This window comes from Anolis sagrei, chromosome 1 (assembly GCF_037176765.1).
Source record: "Anolis sagrei isolate rAnoSag1 chromosome 1, rAnoSag1.mat, whole genome shotgun sequence".
NCBI classification, from domain to species: Eukaryota; Metazoa; Chordata; class Lepidosauria; order Squamata; family Dactyloidae; genus Anolis; species Anolis sagrei.
In genome coordinates this window covers 31,372,203-31,393,065 of record NC_090021.1, presented here as the reverse complement: position 1 = coordinate 31,393,065, position 20,863 = coordinate 31,372,203, and the positions used below count along the sequence as shown (strand labels likewise).

The 20,863-nt window shown below is 38.3% G+C and overlaps 1 protein-coding gene across 1 annotated transcript in view; it reads right to left on the bottom strand.

Annotated features, from left to right (window-relative positions):
- The window catches only part of HHAT (hedgehog acyltransferase), a 230,799-nt gene that overhangs the window by 190,570 nt on the left and 19,366 nt on the right, over nucleotides 1-20,863 (bottom strand). The window contains exons 3-6 of the mRNA XM_060754333.2: nucleotides 19,283-19,350; nucleotides 14,397-14,510; nucleotides 10,374-10,568; nucleotides 4,205-4,417 (exon numbers count right to left, since the gene is read on the bottom strand). Coding sequence (XP_060610316.2) covers nucleotides 4,205-4,417; nucleotides 10,374-10,568; nucleotides 14,397-14,510; nucleotides 19,283-19,350 — 590 coding nt within the window. The remainder of the gene's footprint in view (nucleotides 1-4,204; nucleotides 4,418-10,373; nucleotides 10,569-14,396; nucleotides 14,511-19,282; nucleotides 19,351-20,863) is intronic.

Genomic DNA, 20,863 nt, shown 5'->3' with positions numbered 1-20,863 from the left:
CAGCCCACGCCAGAGCTCCCTGTCGGCTATCACCACCCCCAGATCCTTCAAGGTCAAGCCAGTCACTTCAAGGATATCATCCATCCATCTTGCCCTTGATCAGCCCCTCTTCCTTTTTCCTTCCATTTTCCCCAGCATAATTGTCTTCTCTAAGGTTTCCTGTCTTCTCACGATGTGGCCAGAGTACTTCATCTTTGCCTCTACTATCCTTCCCTCCAGTGAGCAGTCGGGCTTTATTTCCTGGAGGATGGACTGGTTGGATCTTCTGACGGTCCAAGACCCTCTCAGAACTTTCCTCCAACACCACAATTCAAAAGCATCTATCTTCCTTCGCGCAGCCTTCCCTATGGTCCAGCTCTCACAACCATAGGTTACTATGGGGAATACCATTGTTTTTACTATGTGGATCTTTGTGGCCAGTGTGATATCTCTACTCTTCACTTTTCTATCAAGATTGATCATTGCTCTCCTTCCAAGAAGTAAGCATCTTCTGATTTCCTGGCTGCAGTCTGCATCTGCACTAATCTTTGCACCTAGAAATACAAAGTCTCTCACGGCCTCCACATTTTCTCCCTCTATTTGCCAGTTATCAGTCAGTCCGGTTGCCAGAATCTTGGTTTTTTTATGTTTGACCTTAACCCAGCTTTCGCACTTTCTTCTTTTATCTTGATTAGAAGGCTCCTCAGCTCCTCTTCACTTTTGGCCACCAAAGTGGTATCATCTGCATATTTAAGGTTGTTAATGTTTCTTCTGGCAATTTTAACCCCAGCCTTCCATTCATCAAGCCCCGCACATCACATAATGTGTTCTGCATACAAACTGAATAGGCTGGGTGAGAGCATACAACCATGCCATATGCCTTTCCCAATCTTGAACCAGTCTGTTGTTCCATGGTCAGTTCTTACTGTTGCTACTTGGTCCTTATACAGATTCCTTATACAGATACAGATACCTTATACAATAAGCCACGCTGAATCCCCCTTGGGATGAGAAAGAGCAGGATATAAATATAGTAAATAAATAAATACGTTTAAATAATTTAAGTGTAACACACAAAGTAAATCATTAATTGTTGGGAATTATTTGCTATTGCGTTTGTAGGTGGAGGAATATTAATGCAGCAATGGAGATACACTTAATTTGAATGAATACTGCCTACCTATTACTAATTAGCGGGTAATACTTGTGTGTTAGTTTTATTTCTTAGCGAACATCCAACCAGGACTAGTAGGTCGGTTGTTTCCCATCACAAACACCTCAAACCTCAGAAGATTTGTTTGTGCACTTTTCTGAGTATACTGCATCAAAATGCAATATACTGTACTCAGAAAAGTGCACAGATAAATATTCTGAGTTCAAATGTAGTTTTTAAATCTCATTGAGAAAATGTTACATGATTCTGGATCAGTGGGTGTTAGAACAGCTTTCTTAAAACGGATTTGAACAAGTTTTAAAGCCTACAGCCAAGAAAATCCTCTTAGAGAGTTAATCTCTGAGTAGTAAACAACAAATCTAAGGCCTTGCATTAAATGAAACAATGCCGGGTTTTGTTTTATGCTTTTCAATGTAAGCAGTACAGTGTTGGGAACTCAACCACAAGGAAATGCACGGAAAACAATGCATTACAGGAGATTCTCAGTTAACCAGAACCCATGCAGATTGACAAATGTTGGATAAATATAGTTTCTGGTTATTTGAGTTGCCATGAAAAATAGGCCTAAATAATTGTATACCTCATGCTATACCACACCATAAACTCTGTACTGACTTGATATTCATATTGAAATACAGTAATTAAAATAAATTACAGCAAAGAAAGACAGACTTAATGTAACCATTCGACTGTATTATAGAAACAGCTTATTTTATTTAAAACATTATTTCTTTGATGTGTTTTGCCAGTTGCTTGAGAGTTCCAGTTAACAAAGACCAGTTTTACATTCTACATTGCCCCATAACGCAATTTGGGCTGCATTAAATGGTCAGTGTAGAACCACATAACCCTGTTCGATGCAGTTCAAACTGTATTATGTTGTTCAACACTGACTGTATAATTCAGTTTGAACTACATTATTTGGCAATGTAAAACCAGTCTGAAAGTCTACTGTATTTTAAAAATTACAGAATAAAAAAGGGGGTGGTGTGGTTGGTGAAAAGAGCTCCAGAGCCCAAGGGTAGCCACCAAGAAGGTGCTCTCCTGTGTCCCCACCAACTGTGTTTGTGATAGTAAAATGGGACTGAGCAAATGGTCTCTGATGGTATCTGAACTTGGGCTGGGTCATAGATGAAAATATGATCTAACAAATAGCCTGGACCTAAGCCATATAGGGCTTTGGAAGTCAAAACCAGTACTTTATTTATTTTCTATTTACTTTGTTTTATATTCTGCCCTCTCTCCCTCAGGGACTTGGGGCGGCTAACATAGGGCCAAGCCCAACAAATACAATAAACAAAATAAAATACATACAGCAAATAATAACTGAAATAAAATACAAACAATAAAAGAAATAAAAATCACACAATGGGATAAAGCACAGGGTATGGGTATGATAAAAGAAAAAACAAGGGTTAAACAAAGTGGGCTGGACCATATGCAGGATAAAAACAGGGGAAATTGGGTGAGATAGGGGAGATTAGGTGAGTAGTTTATCTGGTGAGAGATATGGATGGGACAAGCTATGGAGTTTATTTCCCATTAGGAGATGAGATAAAATGCATCAACAGGACAAGTTTATGGTGGGAACAGGCACGATATGGGGATTTGTTGCTCATTCATCAAAAGCAAGGCAGAACAGACAAGTTTTCAAGCTTTTCCTAAAGGCTGACAATTCTGTCTAGAATTCTGTCTAGAAATAGAACTAACAGCCATGGAGCTGTTGCAAACATGGAGTTATATGATCCCTATAGTCAATCCCAGTTAACAATCTGGCTGCACTTTTTCGTACCAGCTGGAGTTTCCAAACACTCTTCAAAGGCAGCCCCAAGTAGAGCACATTACAGTAATCCAAACAGTGCAGCATGGCCTGTCAACATATTTATTTGTTATTCATTAATTAATCCCAAATTTTGTCCCAAGTAGAATTTAAAAAATAATGGTTAAAAAGTAGCAATTAAATAAGCTACCACATTAAAATGCCAATACTTCAAATAATGTAAGTTTAAAACCATAACAAGAACAACAAAAATTGCAGCACACACACTAGTATTAAAGACCTTTCTGTATAGCTATTTAGTCACCAAATGATCGTTTAAATAGAAAGGGAGAGCAGGGAGGGAGGCAGTCTAGTCTCCTATGGCAGAAACCCCCATGGCCTCAGTGCTATTTTAAAGGTGACTTGAAACTCCAGGTGGCATCTAGGGGTAGCAATATAGATGGGGAAGAGATAGGGGAAGGATGGCCCAATGCATCTAGAAGGGTCAAGAATCACACAAAAAAAACCTTAAGAGTCCATGAGACCACAGAAGAACATCTGTCTATTAGGCATGGGCAATCCATGGTTCTAAATGGTTCCAAAGTACTTACAAAACTAGGGGGAGCTGGTGCTTTGCTTCTAAAGTGTTTCTAAAGTTCTGGTGGTGAAAGTTTTGTTATAAATGGCAGTTCCTAATTGGTTCTGTCATAAAAATTGCCAATACTGAAACAATAATGGCATTTTGAAAGTTTTGTTAGAATTCTGAAATTTTCACCACGAGAACTTTAGAAGCACCTTAGAAGCAAGGCACCAGCTTTAGCAACACTTTAGAAGCAAAGCACCAGCACCCCCTAGTTTTGTAAGTACTTTAGAACCATTTAAAACCATGGGTTGCCCATGCCTATGGTCTATCCCTGATATTTCATTATTCCACTGACAGTATATCAAGGATGTCATAAAATCAATTTCTGTGAAACGTATAGGCAGGTATCTCTTATGAAGCATGAAAAATATGCTATCCAGGGTTTCAAACTTAAGAACAGCGTGGTTAAAGTATTTACATGGCTTCATATTGATATGGCAAAAAGGGATATGGCAAAAACTTGATGTGGCTAAGTTTGTAAAAGGAGGGATTCAGAACCAACATTGATCAAGTGATTAATTGGCTGAATTTATACTCAGACTTTTCCCCAAATAAGGATCCAAGAAGACCATAAGCAATACTGAACCATAAGCCATACAGGAGTGTATAAAGAACTAGGTTGCAAACAACATTCAAGTAGCATAGTCACCTGTTTATAAAATTCATCGAACGTGATGATAGGCCCATTGTGAAACACAGGATAATAGAACACGTATGCCAGCATCCAAAGGAACGAGGGCTCAGTCATCTTGGTAGGTTTGCTCCAGCAGTACTCAAGGCTGAAGCTTGTATAATAGAGGCAGCGGACAGTCAGAGCAAACAGAAGCAAGAAGTAGTCATTTTCACTGGCATACCAGCTTCTCTGCAAAACCATATTGCAAATATTGTGGTTATCTCATGCATGAATATATAGAGACAGGGCACAAGAGTTTAATGCCACAGCACACTATCTAATAAGTAAGCTGCTTATATAATGTTTGCTAAGGGACACAAAATATTAGGCACAACACAATGTGCCATTCACCTGCACAAAATAAAAAACACACCAGCCTGGGTTTGTCCTATCTTGTAATAATGTGAGAAACAGTCTAAGATAGCCCATCTTGTATGTCATCAGATGATACCATTTAGTTAAAATACTTTATTGTAAGGGAAAGGAGTCCCAGTGGCACAGTGGGTTAAACTGCTGAGCTGCTGAACTTGCTGACCAAAAGGTTGCCAGTTCAAATCTGGGGAGCAGGGTGAGCTCCCACTGTTAGTCCCAGCTTCTGCCAACCTAGCAGTTCGAAAACATGCAAATGTGAGTAGTTAAATAGGTACCACTCCAGTGGGAAGGTAACGGTTCTCCATGCAGTTATGCTGGCCGCATGACCTTGGAGATGTCTATGGACAACACCAGCTCTTCGGCTTAGAAACGGAGATGAGCACCACCCCCCAGAGTTAGACACGACTGGACTTAATGTCAGGGGAAAACCTTTACCTAAAGAAAAGGGTACAGCATCAGACCCCCCTCCCCAAAAAAATTATTTTGAATTACCCATGAGATATGTAGCTTCCACAGTGTTGTTTTGTTTTCCTCACCCGAGAAAAAAAAATGTAACAACTGTATACTGAACCAACTATTGAAGATCTATCTATTCAGATATTATATGTTTAGAATTTTACAGAAACCAACATATATTCCACAACAGCACTGAAAACTAGTCTATGGTGAAGAGAGGACTCAATATCAAAATCAGCTCCAAAGGCAGGAGGATTTATTTTAAACCTTGAAGAACAAAGCTTATTGGCAGCCTTGGGTTAAGAGCACCCTGCTACAGATTTGAATTATTCTGACATTTGGCTCCATGTACTGCTGTGGATTTTCTATATCCTCTGAGAAAATATCCAGCAGAAAAGAAAAGAGACAATAATCACAGAATTATAATTATGTCATTTTGGCCCAAACCTTCTTCTTCCCAGCAATTAGGACACTTATTTGAAAATGCAAGACCTGAGACCTTCCTCCATTTTAAGAGTTTTAAACGTGGAAGGGATAATGACAATGAAACACTAATGTACTTGGAAATCACATAAATACCTCTAGAGTACCTGTAATTTCATGGACACAATTTAGAGTCAAAGGGACTTGGAGAAAGTTTTAACTTTGCCTGATATCAAAGGCAATCTGGAGGAAGTTGTTTTTCTAACTCCCTTCTCCCAGCAGATGTCCCTCCACCCAACTTAAAATGTTGTGCATAAGTTAAAGGGGATCCTTTTGACAATATAGAAGTATTGACATTGTGAGTTGCAAGTTACCTTTTCAAGGTAACTTTGAAAAGGTTAATTTAATGTTACTTAAAAAAATATCAAATTTAAAAAGCACGAGGATCCAATCAAACCTGTGTGGCTTGACAAAAAGTTTTAAGTCAAATCCAATATTAGGCTGAAAAATTAAGGAGAAGGGATCAAGATATTATTATTATTTTACTGACACAAAACTGAGATCTATATGCTGGATTTTGTATAAAAAAAATCACAAGTCGAACACTTCCCAAGCGTCTAAGACTGTGTGATGTATTTCTGAATGATGCGCGCAGATCCAAGTAAGGTGGCCTTTTCCAGTTGACAGATCATGATTTTGTCAATGTTTATTGTTTCCAAATGCTGGCTGAGATCTTTTGGGACAGCACCCAGTGTGCCAATGACTACTGGGACCACCTCTAATGGTTTATGCCAGAGCCTTTGCAGTTCAATTTTGAGGCCTTGATAGTGGCTGAGTTTTTCCTGTTGTTTGTCCTCAATGTGGCTGTCATCCAATATGGCAACATCAATAATCCAGACTTTTTTCTTTTCCACAACTGTGATGTCTGGTGTATTGTGTTCCAAAACTTAGTCAGCCTGGATTTGAAAGTCCCACAGTATATTCGCATGTTCATTTTCCACAACCTTTGCAGGTTTATGATCCTTCTTCTTATTATTATTATTATTATTATTATTATTATTTCTTATTTACCTCTCCTTATGGCTCGAGATGGGTTACAAACCAATTAAAACAAACAGCAAAAACGCTACAAATACACACACTAAAAGGTACCTCTATAAAAGTTACATATCACAACGTATCTCTATGAAATACATATTAAAACAGACAAAACAGAGATTAAACAAAGGACATGCATTAAAATTCTTGTTTATGTTTAAAGACTGTCTGAGTATGCCTGCAGGAAGATGCAGGTCTTCACTTGTGTCATAAATTTTGAGAGCTGATTTAGCTGTTGGAGCTCTACTGGCAGGTCGTTCCAAAGCCTTGTGGCAGTAAATGAAAAAGTCCTCTTGGTGGTGGTTGCCAGTCGGGTTCTGGCTGGTTGAAGCAGATGCCCCCCAGAAGACCAAAGTGTATGGGGCGGATTGTATGGAAGGAGATCCTTTAGGTAACCTGGACCCAAACCATGTAGGGCTTTAAAGGTCAAAACAATCACCTTGTACTTTGCCCAGAAAGTAATTGGCAGCCAGTGGAGTGACTTTAGTATGGGTGTAATATGTCCCATCTGTACTGTGAATGTTGGGAAGCTCTTCTCCTGGTAGAGATGTAACATCAGTTCTATTGAGCTTGATAAATGCTGACATAAAAGATCACTTGAGGACAAAAGCAAGGAGTCTCTCAGGAGAAACATTAAAAATAAATGGAATGTCCAAGACACTCCCTCCTATATTCATTCACTCCATACCTAAACTCCACCCTAGAATTTGAGTATTTGCGAACTAAGTGGTTTAGAGCTGGCAACCTTCTTCTATATTGTTGTTAAGTGCTTTCATGTTAATTTAAACTTTTGGTGAACCTAAGGTGGATCTATCACTGGGTTTTCTTGACAAGGGAGGGAAGTTGCCTTTCTCTGTGGCTGAAAGAGTGTGACTTGCCCAAGGTCATCCAGTGGGTTTCCATGACCAAAAGACTATTCAAACCCTGCTCTCTAGAGTTGCAGTCCAATATTCAAACCATGAGATGATGCTGGCTCTCCTCCACCAGCCATTTTCTTTTTCTTCTTGCTGCTGCAGCTCCCTTCATGTATACTGTTGGAATAATCATCCCAACAAAGGGATACTATTGCAATTTGTGTCTTAAATTCTAGTCTCTTTACCACTCTGGTTTGCTCCTTCGGTTCCTTTTGACGTTCATTCCTTTTGACAGGTATCTTTTTAAAAGACCCCTGTTCATTGCCTTCCATGTCAAGTTGGATTTTTCTGTGTCAAGATTTGGTCAAGAGTTGATACCTCTTTTTATTTTTTGTATAACTCATGATTTATGGAGTACAGTCACATGTTGCAGAAGTATATAGCAGATCTGTTAGCACTACTTCTATACTCCATGACCATGTTGAAGGAATTCCTAGTTCTCAATCTATGGGTCTCCAGATGTTTTGGCCTTCAACTCCCAGAAATCCTAACAGCTGGTAAACTGGCTGGGATTTCTGTGGGACCCCCAGGTTGAGAACCACTGTCCTAATTCATGTGAATCTGTGTAAAGATAATGTGATGATGTTATGGTTTTGGAAGTATATTAAGGGTCCTTTTGTACATGAAATTTTATTATTTGTAAGAGTAATCAGCCTTTCAGTTGGTCTGAAAATTGAGATGTTTCTTGAGATGTTTCCTGCTGTCTGAGTAGATTTAGTCAGATTAATTTGTTTGTCGGTTTCTATATATATTTATGAGCACTATATATTTATAAGTACTGTATGTTTTACATATTTCCCATTATAACTGCACATGTTTTTTTTCAGTCCTAGCCCAAGTACAACATTTTTATAAATGACTTGGAATATAGGACATGCTCATCAAATTGCAGATGACAACAAATAAGGATGGGTAGCTAATACCACAGGTATTCAAAATATCCTTAACAGATTGGAGAACTGAGTCAAAATTAACAAAATGAATTTCAGCAAGAAGAAATGTAAAGTATTACCTTCATGGCAAAGAAATGAAATGCACAGGCATATGAGTGACACCTGGTTTTACACATGAAAAGGATCTAAGGCGTTTTAGTAGATAACAAGCTGAACACAAGTCACAGTGTGATGCGGCAGCTTAAAAAGCCAATGCAATTCTTGGCTGCATCAACAGGAGTATAACTCCTATATCAAGGGACATAATAGTACCACCCTATTTTGCTTTGGAATAATGTTCAGTTCTGGGTACTACAATTCAAGAAGGTTATTAACAAGATAGAATATTTCTAGAGTGGCCAAAATGGTATGTAAGGGGCCCTGAAACATAAGGGGAGTGGCTTAGGAAGTTGAGTAAATTTAGTCTGGAGAAGAGAAGATTAAGAGATTAAGATTAAAAGGGGACATGATAGACAAGTTTCACTATTTAAGGGAATGTTGTGGTAGCTGAATCTGATGCTCCAGTGATTAGGATATAGAATAGAGCAGGGCTTCTTAAACTTTTCCACTTGGGACCCCTTTTAGCTCAAAAAATGTTTACGTGACCCTGGAGTATATAGGTATATAAGATAGGCATAAAATTCAAAACATTTCATGATAACAAATCAACATTTGCAAGTCTTGCTAAATAGGATGATTTTCCTTTTTATGAAGTACTAGCAGTCCCCTGCCACATGTTGCTGTGGCCCAGTCTGTGTATATGCATTTTGTGTATATATATTTGTGTATATGTGCATATAGGTGGTTTTGCACATGCATTGTAATGTATTTTTTATTTTTTGGTTTTTTAAGTCTCTTCTGCTGTGTTTTTCAGTGTTTTTATGAGTGATGGTCATTTGGTGGCCTGATAGGTATATTGTGTCCAAATTTGGTGTCAATTCGTCCAGTAGTTTTTTGGGTTATGTTAATCCCACAAACGAACATTACATTTGTATTTATATAGATACCTGAAGCATCTTCTGCAGAGTCTACTCTAAACACTTCACAACAGATTCATGTAAATGTCTAAAACAGCTACTAGGTGACATTCAGAAACGTTTTATTGTTGCCAGATTTTGGAGACCCCAACATTGAACTAAGAAGACACTACTTGGTTTCAGGACTAAAATAGAATAGTGTACTGGATGCAAACTGCAGAAACAGAAATTCGATCTGAATGCTATGAACTTCCTCACAGTTAGAGCTATTTGACAGTGGAATATGATGCCTCTGAGTGTGGTGGAGTATGCAATTCAAGTACTGGTTTTCATTTATAGAAATATATAGCAAATAATTTTGAGTTTTGATTCTTTAAGTCCATGTGTTAAACTTGCCATATTGTGAATTATACTTTCTCCACTCTCTGGCTTAGAGTTGTTTCCCCTTTCTGATTTGAAAAGGTCAGCATCAAGGGATTTATCCGTGGTATTTTCAAAAGACAGCAGAGAACTTTTTTCCTGGACTTGACACTTGTTCCTCCGACACGTTACATGCCAATTCAATATCAGATTGGATTGTTTTGACTAACTCCTCTGTTTTACTGGCTGCTACTTTATGGGCTGATGTTTTGTTGTTCAATTTTAAACTGATTAGAAAAAGACAAAGCTGGAATAATACATCACACAGAGAGCTCCTTGCATTTGTATTTTGCAGCCTGTTTCATTAAACATTTTGGATATTCTTGTCTAGGTGTATATCCACACATGCACATAATCAGCTGCTTATGAAAATAATACATGGTGCTGGGTCTTTATACTTGGGACTTTGGGAGAGGGGCAAGTTGGACAAAAATTATCCCTCAAAATTGCATATCATCAAAACCAAAATGGAAAAAAGTATTTCATTAACAAAAACTTTTCAGCAAAATAATGTATTTCATCAAATAAAATACCAATTTCAAAAACTTATTACCTTTATTTCTTCCAGAGCAGGGAAGTGCAAAGTTGACAAAAGCAGCAACGAGCTCATCCATGTCAGAAGTGAATTCTTAAACTGCGCAACTAAATATGAGACAGCTACATGTAGGAAAATCACCAATAAACCATTGGTGCCCAGCAGAAACCAACTAGTTGCTACACCATATGCCATCAGAACCCAAGGTTTGTACTGAAACAAGAGAAGAAACAACATCTTAAACATTATTTTACAATTCTCCATTCAGTCCAAACACGCATCATAGAACAAAAGGGGCCACGGGGGCCTGTTCTGAAGAACTTGCAGGAATACACAATTAAAGTAGTTTTGAAAGATGTTCATCCAACATCTGTTTAAAGTATACTTTTCAAGGGATAATTTACTATGGGAAGTAGATTAAACTGGAAGAAAGGGGAGTTGATCGCCTGATAAGCTTCAAGATAGCAGTGATGTAAACCCATTTCTCCCAATCCAGAGCCACTTCAGTGCATTCTCTTATCCAATATGGGTTTCACATTAGACACTGTAACACTCATTTACCTTGGTACCAGGACATCACAGATCACAACATGAACCCAAATATAATTTTCTCAAATTAGCAAACAGAGCAGGTTATTTAAGGTTATTTAAGGAAGTGAGAAAAAACTCAAATTAATGCCAATTCATCAAAGGCTCAAGAAATGGCACATGGAACTGGAGATGAACACAATACACCAGAAACAGGTGGCGTAAAAGCACTATGAATCCATAAACTCATGGCTACCATATAAATAGCATGGGAAAGATAGGTTGAAAGGAAGTGGTAAAGTCTGCCTCCCATTCAAGCACGCTTGGTGGGAACACAGGAGAGGACCTTTTTGGTGGCTGCTCCCAGGCTGTGGAACTCCCTCCCAAGAGAAACCTGAATGGGCCCCATACCTGCTGGCCTTCCGCAAGCAGGTAAAGACCTTCCTCTACCAACAGGCTTTTAGGGAAGGGGAGGGTTTGGGGAGGGTTTGGGGAGGGTGGGTGGGATTGCGGAGTGGATATGAGCTTTAAAGGCCATTTTAATGTATTTGCTTTATTTTAATTCTGTTTTTACCGTACTATTATTGTTTAATTTTTTTTAACTTTTGTATTACTCTTTTTAAACTGTTTAGTGTGGATAGATGTTCGCCATCTTGAGTCCCCATGGGGAGAAATGCGGGATATAAATAAAGATAATAAATAAATGAAAAATAAAGAGGAAGATACTTGTGGGGCAGAATCTTTGGGTGATGACACATCCATCATGCAAGAAAGGACCATATGGAGCAATTGATCACTGGCATTTTTCAAAAAATCAAAGAATGTGGAACTAAGAGCCCTTCCAGACAGGCCCTATATCCCAGGCTTTCTGTTTATTCCAGATTATCTGGCAGAGTGGACTCATATAATCTGGTTTAAAGCAGAAAACCTGGGATCAGATCCTGGGATATAGGGCCTGTTTGGAAGGGCCCTAAAAGGCATGAACTGAGATAGCTTTTCAACTTATTCTTGGTATAGTGAAGGGGCAAAGATGAATTTCAGAATTTGCATGCTTAAAATGTGACACTTAGGATGCTATTTAATGTTGGGCATTATTCCAAATATACAGATTTTTTTTATTCCCAGTTGTTTTTCTACAAGATGTTGAACTAGAAACATGTCTGATCTTCTCCTGAAGGAGTCTTCATATGTAGCCGCCCCAACCATCACAAACAAGTTTTAGTATATGGCAAGTGAAATGGTCAGAAAGATTTAGTAGCACATTCATGGATCATTGATCACATTAACCCATTATGAAATTTGCATTCCACTCAAATTAATCCCATTTTAGGTTGAAATGGCTTGGAATTCAAGGTCCATCTGGGTCCACATCCAGCACTCAATTCATACACCACAACAAGCACCAAAAGCAATGCCCAGAACATCTTCCAAATAGTGTGTCACATCAAAGGTCATCATAAAAATGTGATGTGATGCTGTGGACAGACAAGAATACTGCAGGCAGGGGCTGCCTTGTTTTCCCCTGTGCTTCCAATACAGATCCTATGAACCATAACTGCTGGCAGCCATTTCTCCATTCCAACTGAGAGCATTCATCTGGATAACTTTATAAAACCTCTCAGCTGAAACTGCAAAAATATTGGTGACTGTGCCTTTTACACTGTCATGAAGAAAACACTGGATTTTAAAGGTTTGTTTTATTTTAGACATAGAAGAAGAAATATTTTAAGAACTTTCTCATGCAGGCTGCACTGGTTGCTTAATTAAGTAATTCAATAGGAACCATTATGTAAAGTTGATTAAAATCACTCCTCTTTTATAATCAGTCAATTCACCAATATCAGCTTCAGAGTCAACAAAGTAACTTAACTGCTCAATTAAAATTACAGCTTTCATAAACCCTAGCTCCTTTCTCCCCCAAAGTACTTATTTGAGAAAACACAGAACTGCTAAAGTGATATAGTTAACTTGAAAACTGTCAACAAACTATATAAAATATGCTATCTGGCCTAGATTGATCCACTATACTAGGATGAAAATTCTACACGTACTTATCTGGGGTAACAGCCATTAAAAGTCTATATCTGGGTACGAATAGTAGTGATATTAGACATAAAACTCACAGAGCTAAGAACATGGAAATAGAGTGGAATTCAGTTATATCACTAACCTGCCTCTGCCGAAAAATAACAGATGACACATAGCCACCACACAAGAAGAAATTGTGGAGACCAGGCTGCGGTGCAGCTAGTTAGTAGCCAGCTGCATTAAATCACTACTGAGTGAGAGGTCGTGAGTTTAAAGCCAGCCCGGGTTGGAGTGAGCTCCCGACCATTAATAGTCTAGCTTGCTGTTGGCCTATGCAGCCCGAAAGACAGTTTCATCTGTCAAGTAGGAAATTTAGGTACCACTTTATGCAGGGAAGCTAATTTAACTAATGTACAACACCATAAAACTTTCCAGCAGCGTACGTAAGAATGAGGAATTACTCCACCAAAGACTCGGTGTCACAAGTGAATGGTGAAGCGGCAACTCCCCCTGTGGTTGGCATCGAGCATACCCTCATGAAGCCGGAAAACTAGAATGTTAAATTGCCTCTGTGTCTGTCTATATGTGTTGTATGTCTAATGAATGTTTGCCATGTTTATGTGCATTGAAATCTGCCCTGAGTCCCCTACGGAGTGAATGCAGAATATAAATACTGTAAATAAATAAATAAATAAATAAATACCTTACAAATGTAATATTTTCTTGACAAATACTTAAGTGAAAGAAACACGAATTGCTCACAGCCTCTCTTTTCATCCTTTCCGAGTAATAAATAAAGAACTTACATATCTCTCTTAGGCCCAATGGACAGGATGTTAGACTTACATGGGAGGCGCTCAGAGCAGGTCTATATGCATATATAAGAAATAGTTCAACACCTCATTATTATTTTTTTCCTCTTGTAATATCTTATAAATAATGGCATGTGATTTGACTTCACTGCCATGTTTGCCCATCTGTCCTCATAATAAAATAATAATAAAACTTTATTTGGATTATAGCTAGTAACAAAGCAATGTTGTTGTCATGTGCCTTAAGGTGACTCCAGCTTATGGCGATCCTATTATATAGCTTTCTTGACAAGATTTATTCAAAGGAGGTTTACCAATGCCTTCCTCAGGCCTAGAGAGTGTGATATGCCCAAGGTCACCCTACTGATTTCCACCAAGCCCTGGTCTCAGACCAACCAACAAACCACTACACCATTATGATACTACTTTCATACTTCTACTACCTTTTAATGAAAGAAACTCCCTTATTATGAGTAACATGTGAAATTGGCATCTCTTCAAACTGTGCTTCACCATCTATTAGGCTTGAAGATCAGTTTGAGGTACTTAAGGGATAGGAAGATACAAACATAATAGGTATGTACTACATATTTAAATACTTTGCAAGAGCTTTCTTAGCTTATACAGGGATACATATTTATAGAGAGAAACAAATGTGCTTAAAATTGCTTACCTTTTCCATGTAAATGCTCAACACTTGTGATACCACCATGTGGCCAAGGAGAAGATATAGTATATATCCTTTGCCCCACTCCATCCAGAAACTCCATTCAAAGTCCACTGGATCCTAAACATACATTAAACCAACCATAAAACTGGTTTGAAATTTACAGAAAAATAGAAAGATTCTGTTGGCATAATACTTCCTTTTAAGTCACAAACTAAAAAGGAAAACAGCAGGACTGTAACACAAATGTATTTACAATTTGAAGCACAACACTCATACCAGAAGGGTCAACTAATCTGTCAACAAGTGATCATAATTTCTAGCAGCTGATCTAACCCTTAACTCCAATTTGTTTTGGTTAGAGCAGGTATGGGCAAACATCAGCTCTCCAGCTCTCCGGTAGGCTGTTAGGAAATGTGGGAGTTGAAGTCCAAAATACCTGGAGAGATGATGTTTGCCCATGCCTGGGCTAGAGGCATGCTAGATGTGTGTGAGTACACTTGTTAAACCAGTTGCACAAAACAAGAAAGAATTGCACCCATTGTTTAAATGCCATCCAATTTTTTGAAAGGACACACTCTGTGAAGAGAAAATTGCCATCTTTTAATTTTCATTTCATTCAAAAGTGGCTTAGTATTTATGTACGGTACTTCTGGGAATTTTAAAAATTACATATGCATTTGACATCAGTGTGAAAGTTTGAAATAACTCCATCTACATGTAGCCTATTTATTTCTTTATCAATCAATACATCCTTGAGTAGCACAGAAAATACCTCTGGCAAATATCCTCAATATAGATCTCCTATAGACCTCTTTTTAGTTTCCAGGGGGGCTCCTCTGAGACTTCAAATTGATATGTCTGTTGCTGTGTGCAATGATCCCACAACAGTAATGATTACACTGCTATTAATAACCCCAAGGGAGAAAAGGAGAAATAGCAAACTGGTTCAGTTGGGAACAGCCATCATTGGATTTTTTAAAAATGTATTATTGACTGTTTGTATATAAATGATTGTTTTTAAAAATTGTAAACCACATTTGATTGTACTGGCAGAAAGACTGGAGAGAAATAAGTATAAGTTACTGCTTTTTCTTTTGCTTAAGAATGCTTTCATCACAGTCCGCATTTCAGAAGACATTCCCAGGAAGGCTGCCAAGAAAAACTAATCCCTTTGCACAATGCTGGTGATCAAAAGGGAATTTCCCAATTAGAACAGAAAGGCGACAGACTTCACTGTCCCTTTTTGAAGGCATTCACACTGTGAAGAAGGGTAGCGCAGATTTCAAGAATGTGTCAAAAGAATTCATTCCTTTTGCCTAACTTATAACAAATCAAATCGAAGGCTAAACCATCAATCCAATGGCTCAACTTTTTCAAAACTTGAAGAAAAAATGCACAACTTGTAATGGTCCTTTAATTAATATTATACAGAAACACAGAAAATAAGGCTGTTGGTCTACTCAGTTCAATATTTATTTATTTGAGGTATTTGTATACCGCCTGTCTCAACCCCGAACGGGACTCAGAGCAGTTCACAGTGTTGGCAACAATTCAATACCATTAATAAAAAAAACAGTATAAAACATCAACATTAACTTTCCCCTGATAAAACATTGAACATTATTAAATACATCACATAAAATACAAACACATATCACACAAAGACATAGCTGTTGTCTGTAAACAGTCCTGGGTCATTGCACTTTCAACTTTCACTTTCACTTTAAATATTGCTATGATAATGCAGATATTTTAACTAATATCTGCATTAGTTAAAATATCCTACTATCCTGCCCCTTGTATGCTGTATTCTGGTGCCCTGTCCCACACACAAAACATCCTGGTCTCTGACTATGGAGCCAACAAAATTATAACCTACTCTATAGTGGCTTTTAATAATAACAACAACAACAACTTTATTTTTGTATCCTGCCTTCTTCTCCCAAAGGGACTCGAGGTGGCTTACATATGGCACAATGTGCCTAAAACAATGTATAATAAACACACAATACAATACAAGATAAAACCAATAACATATAAAACAAAGTTTCAACTCAAAACAGTGCCCAATAATCTATGATGAGAACTGTCGTAAGACATAGCCAACTGCAAACAGGCACAGGGAATACTTTAGTGCAAATTTTCGCTAATAAACCGGGGAATGGTGCAAAAGTGCTGTGTTGTGGCATTAATTGTAGACCATTGGGACTAGGCATTCTCAAAGGCTTGTCAAAACATCCAAGTCTTCAATTCCTTCTGGAAGGAGGAGTTTTGCTACACTTTTCCATGTATGTCTCCAAACTGTACCTCAGGATGAGAGAGGGTGAACTTGCAAAGCTACAAACACAGAGACGTGAACACACAGTAGAAGCTGCTGGCAATTTCCATGTCAATCTCCTCTGGGATTTAGTCTATTTTTTTAAAAAGACTTATCCAAGGTTCTGAGTCAACATAACTTCAACACACTGGAAAACCTCTTAAAATCTGTACTAAAACCCAAAATGGGTTTATCAACACACTGGCATAGAAACAATTGATTGCCACTGGCATAAAGACTGAATTGTTCTAAAAGATGTATTGTCGAAGGCTTTCATGGCTGGAATCATTGGGTTGTTGTAGGTTTTTCGAACTGTATGGCTATGTTCCAGATGCATTCTCTCTTGACATTTCGCCTGCATCTGTGGCAAGCATCCTCAGAGGTTGTGAGGTTTGTTGGAAACTAGGAAAATTTGGTTTATATATCTGTGGAAGGTCCAGGGTGGGAGAAAGAACTCTGCTACTAAACGCAGCATTGCCTGAACACAAATCAAGGTACATGAAAGGCCATAGAGAAGTCAGCCATAACAGAGCACCTGATGAACCAACCTGGACACAGCATATTATTTGAGAACACAGAAATGCTGGACCACTCTAACAACTACCATGTCAGACTACACAGAGAAGTGACTGAAATCCACAAGTATGTTGACAATTTATGGCTCCGGCCCAGCTTACTTGTCCGAATGTATCTCCCTCTACGTTCCACTTCGTAATTTAAGATCTACTGGGGAGGCCCTGCTCTCGGTCCCACCGGGTCGCAAACATGTCTGATGGGGACGAGGGACAGGGCATTCTCAGTGGTGGCCCCCTGTTTGTGGAATTAGTGAATTCTACAAACGGAAACCAAAACCTCGATTTTAGTTTTTCCCTAAAAGAAAGGAGGGAGGACGCCGATCTGATCTCACTGGGGAGTGCCCCAGTGAGATCAGATCGGTGTCCTCCCTCCTTTCTTTTAGGGAAAAACTAAAATCGAGGTTTTGGAGCCAGGCCTTTGGCTAGTGGGCACAGCAGCACTTTAAATACAGAACCCGGACCATGGGACTGTTACGGCAATTGGAAACAGCTATGTGACTTTGTGACTATGTGATTTGTGACTATGTGATTATGTGATTTTAATTAATGTTACTGTTTTTAATCTGCTATGTATTGTGATTTTATATTGTGTTACTGATATAGTGGCATCAGATTGCTGCCTGTGTTAGCCACCCTGAGTCCCCCCTCGGGGGTGAGAAGGGCGGGGTAAAAATTGTGCAAATAAATAAATAAATAAATAAATTTCAACAGAAAGGAAGAAACCATGAAAATGAACAAAATCTATCAGTACTAAAAAAAACCCTCTAAAATTATAACAGTAAATAAAAAAACAAAACTCAAACACAGGAGAACTCCAGACAAAAAACAATCAGGAACACCTAATTACCTCTCAACAAAGGAATTTCCCAGGCAGTAACAAGCCACACTTAAAAACTGTCAGGCCATCAAATGCTAATCAAGGTGGTCAATTAAAACATTCACACCTAGCTCCAACAAATAAGAGTTCTTTCTCCCACCCTGGACCTTCCACAGATATATAAACCTCACTGACCTAGTTTCCAACAAACTTCACAACCTCTGAGGATGCTTGCCACAGATGCAGGTGAAACGGCAGGAGAGAATGCTTCTAGAACATGGCCATACGGTCCAAAAAACCTACAACAACCCTGTTCTAAAATACTTTGATGGTAGTCATAAGGAGGTCTCTAGTTGAGATTAATTATTCTACCTATCAGTGAGAAGGCTAGTAATCAGGACTATATGCTGAACAGCTTTTCAGTCTCTGTCATTGCCTAAACTCCTTGATTAAAAAAGTCTCTAGAATAACCAAGTAATTATGAGAGTATGCTAAATGTACTCTGTAGTACATCATAAACTGTTGTTTGCAGGAATAAATAGAAACAAGTCAACAAAAAGGATTAGATTAAATGGGTAGTCCATTGAATCAGTTGCTGAGGAGTACATTCACACTTATAGAGGTCTAACTGGTTCAATAAAGCTACAATATTTGGGACGAGCCACTGCATCTACTCAGTCACTGGGTGACATGTTGGGCAAGAATGCTAACATGAAGATTCTATTTTCAAATGATTCTATTTTCAGCATTTGTAGCACCAAAAGCTACAAACAAATATTGGAAATGTTTTAATTCTTTGATCGCCATATTAAATTGGCAGTAGCGAGTGGTCATTAAAGCAATGCCTGAAAGATGGGTTTTACAAGGAAATCTGACCTCTACATAGAACCATGAAGATCAGATTTGCAAAATCTAACACAGCGATAGATACATTTCTCCTCCAAGATCCACAAGCTATGTTTATTGGCAAGCCACCTAATACCAAGCTGACAAGCCATTTGGCAAAGAGCGGACTGACGACTGATCACAATTTGTGCCAAAATGTTCTCTCTTTATCCAGAAAATAATTTAATACACTAGTCATCATATCCAATTATTGTCCACTAAATGACAATTCAAACTGAATTCCCACGCGTATTCAAATTAGACATGATATGGCAGTAGTACACATAGATCTTACCTTTTTAAGTCCCCCAAACAGTGAATCAGTTTCCAGTTCAAATTCTCGATGAAGTTCCTCTTCATGTTCTGCAAGAAATAATATATAATAATAGAGCAATGGAAGTTTAATCTTTAGAAGTATTTTTTCCTTAGTCCCTCTTCTCCCAGTGCTCTCTTCATTTGATTCTACCCTTGTCTCTTTTTCTTGTTTTCTTTCTCTGGCCTCCAGGTCTATTCTTTCTCACTGATTATTCTTTCTCTCTACCCAGCAGGTTAAACCACTGAGCTGCTGAACTTGCTGACAGTGGTTCAAATCCAACTGTTAGGCCCAGCTTCTGCCAAACTAGCAGTTTGAAATAATGCAATAGGTACTACTTATGCGAGAAGATAATGGCACTTCATGCTGGCCACATGACCTTGGAGGCATCTATAGACAACACCAGCTTTTCAGCTTAGAAAAGGAGATGAGCACCAACCCCCCAGAGTCAGACACAACTAGATTTCATGACAGGGGAAGCCTTTACCTTTACTACCCAGGTACTCTGGTGCTAAGATTTTTTTTCTCCCTCCACCCGTTACTTGAAGGATTTAAGGACAAAGGGAAATAGTGCATGGGTTGTGCAAACAGCCTGGAAAAATACATGCTTAGGGAAGACTCAGGATCTCTTCTCACTTAAGAAATGAAGATACTACTAAAGAGTATACATAGATATTAATGAACTAAAAGAAATCAATGCATTTTAAATATATAATAAAAACTGAGATCCATACCATAGGACCCCTTTATTATCAATTCCGACTTTCAGATGTAAAGGTATTATCCATATTGACTCAAATCGCAAGCACTCCTCAATTTTCAAAATCATGAAACCAAAAAAAGTCTGTGTTGACAAATGTGATGCATAGAAGCAAAAAGTACACTCCCTGTAATTTGGCCAAAAAAGGTGCACATTATAGTTCTGCCTGGTTAGAATTCCTTCTTTAGGGCATCAAAGCTTCCAGCAATGGAAAAGAAAACCCTGGGGTGCATCTCTGCTGTAAAATGAATCCACTTTAACTGCCCTGAATCTATGATATGGAATCATAGGGATTGTAGTTTTGCAAGGTCTTGAGCATTCCCTGCCAAAGAATGCTGATGCCTCACCAAACTACACATCCCAGGATTGCATAGCATTTAGCCATGGTCATTATATTAGAGATGACATTCCTCAAATATTAGCTCCAGGTTCTCTTGAAGCAGCTTCCCTTTTGGTCAAGCTCTGCAGTAAGATGACCATATGATGCCAATCTAATGAGCTACCTAATTTTGGCAAGGTTATTTAGCCAAAAAAGGTGAGCATTAGACTCAAATAAAAAGGGTATAGTCTTGAAGCTATGCAGAAACTAACACATGTACACACACACATTTTCATTATTATAACATTCATTACAGGCATATTACAGTATTTTTTCCTTCATAGTTTATTTATTTTCAAAATTATTGTGAATAGTGCTACACAAAATTATACAAACATTCAAAACATGTTTACATCATTTCTCCTCTTTCTTTCTCCCTCCCCTCCCCAGGAACAGTTTACAATTTTTGCTGTACTTATTACGA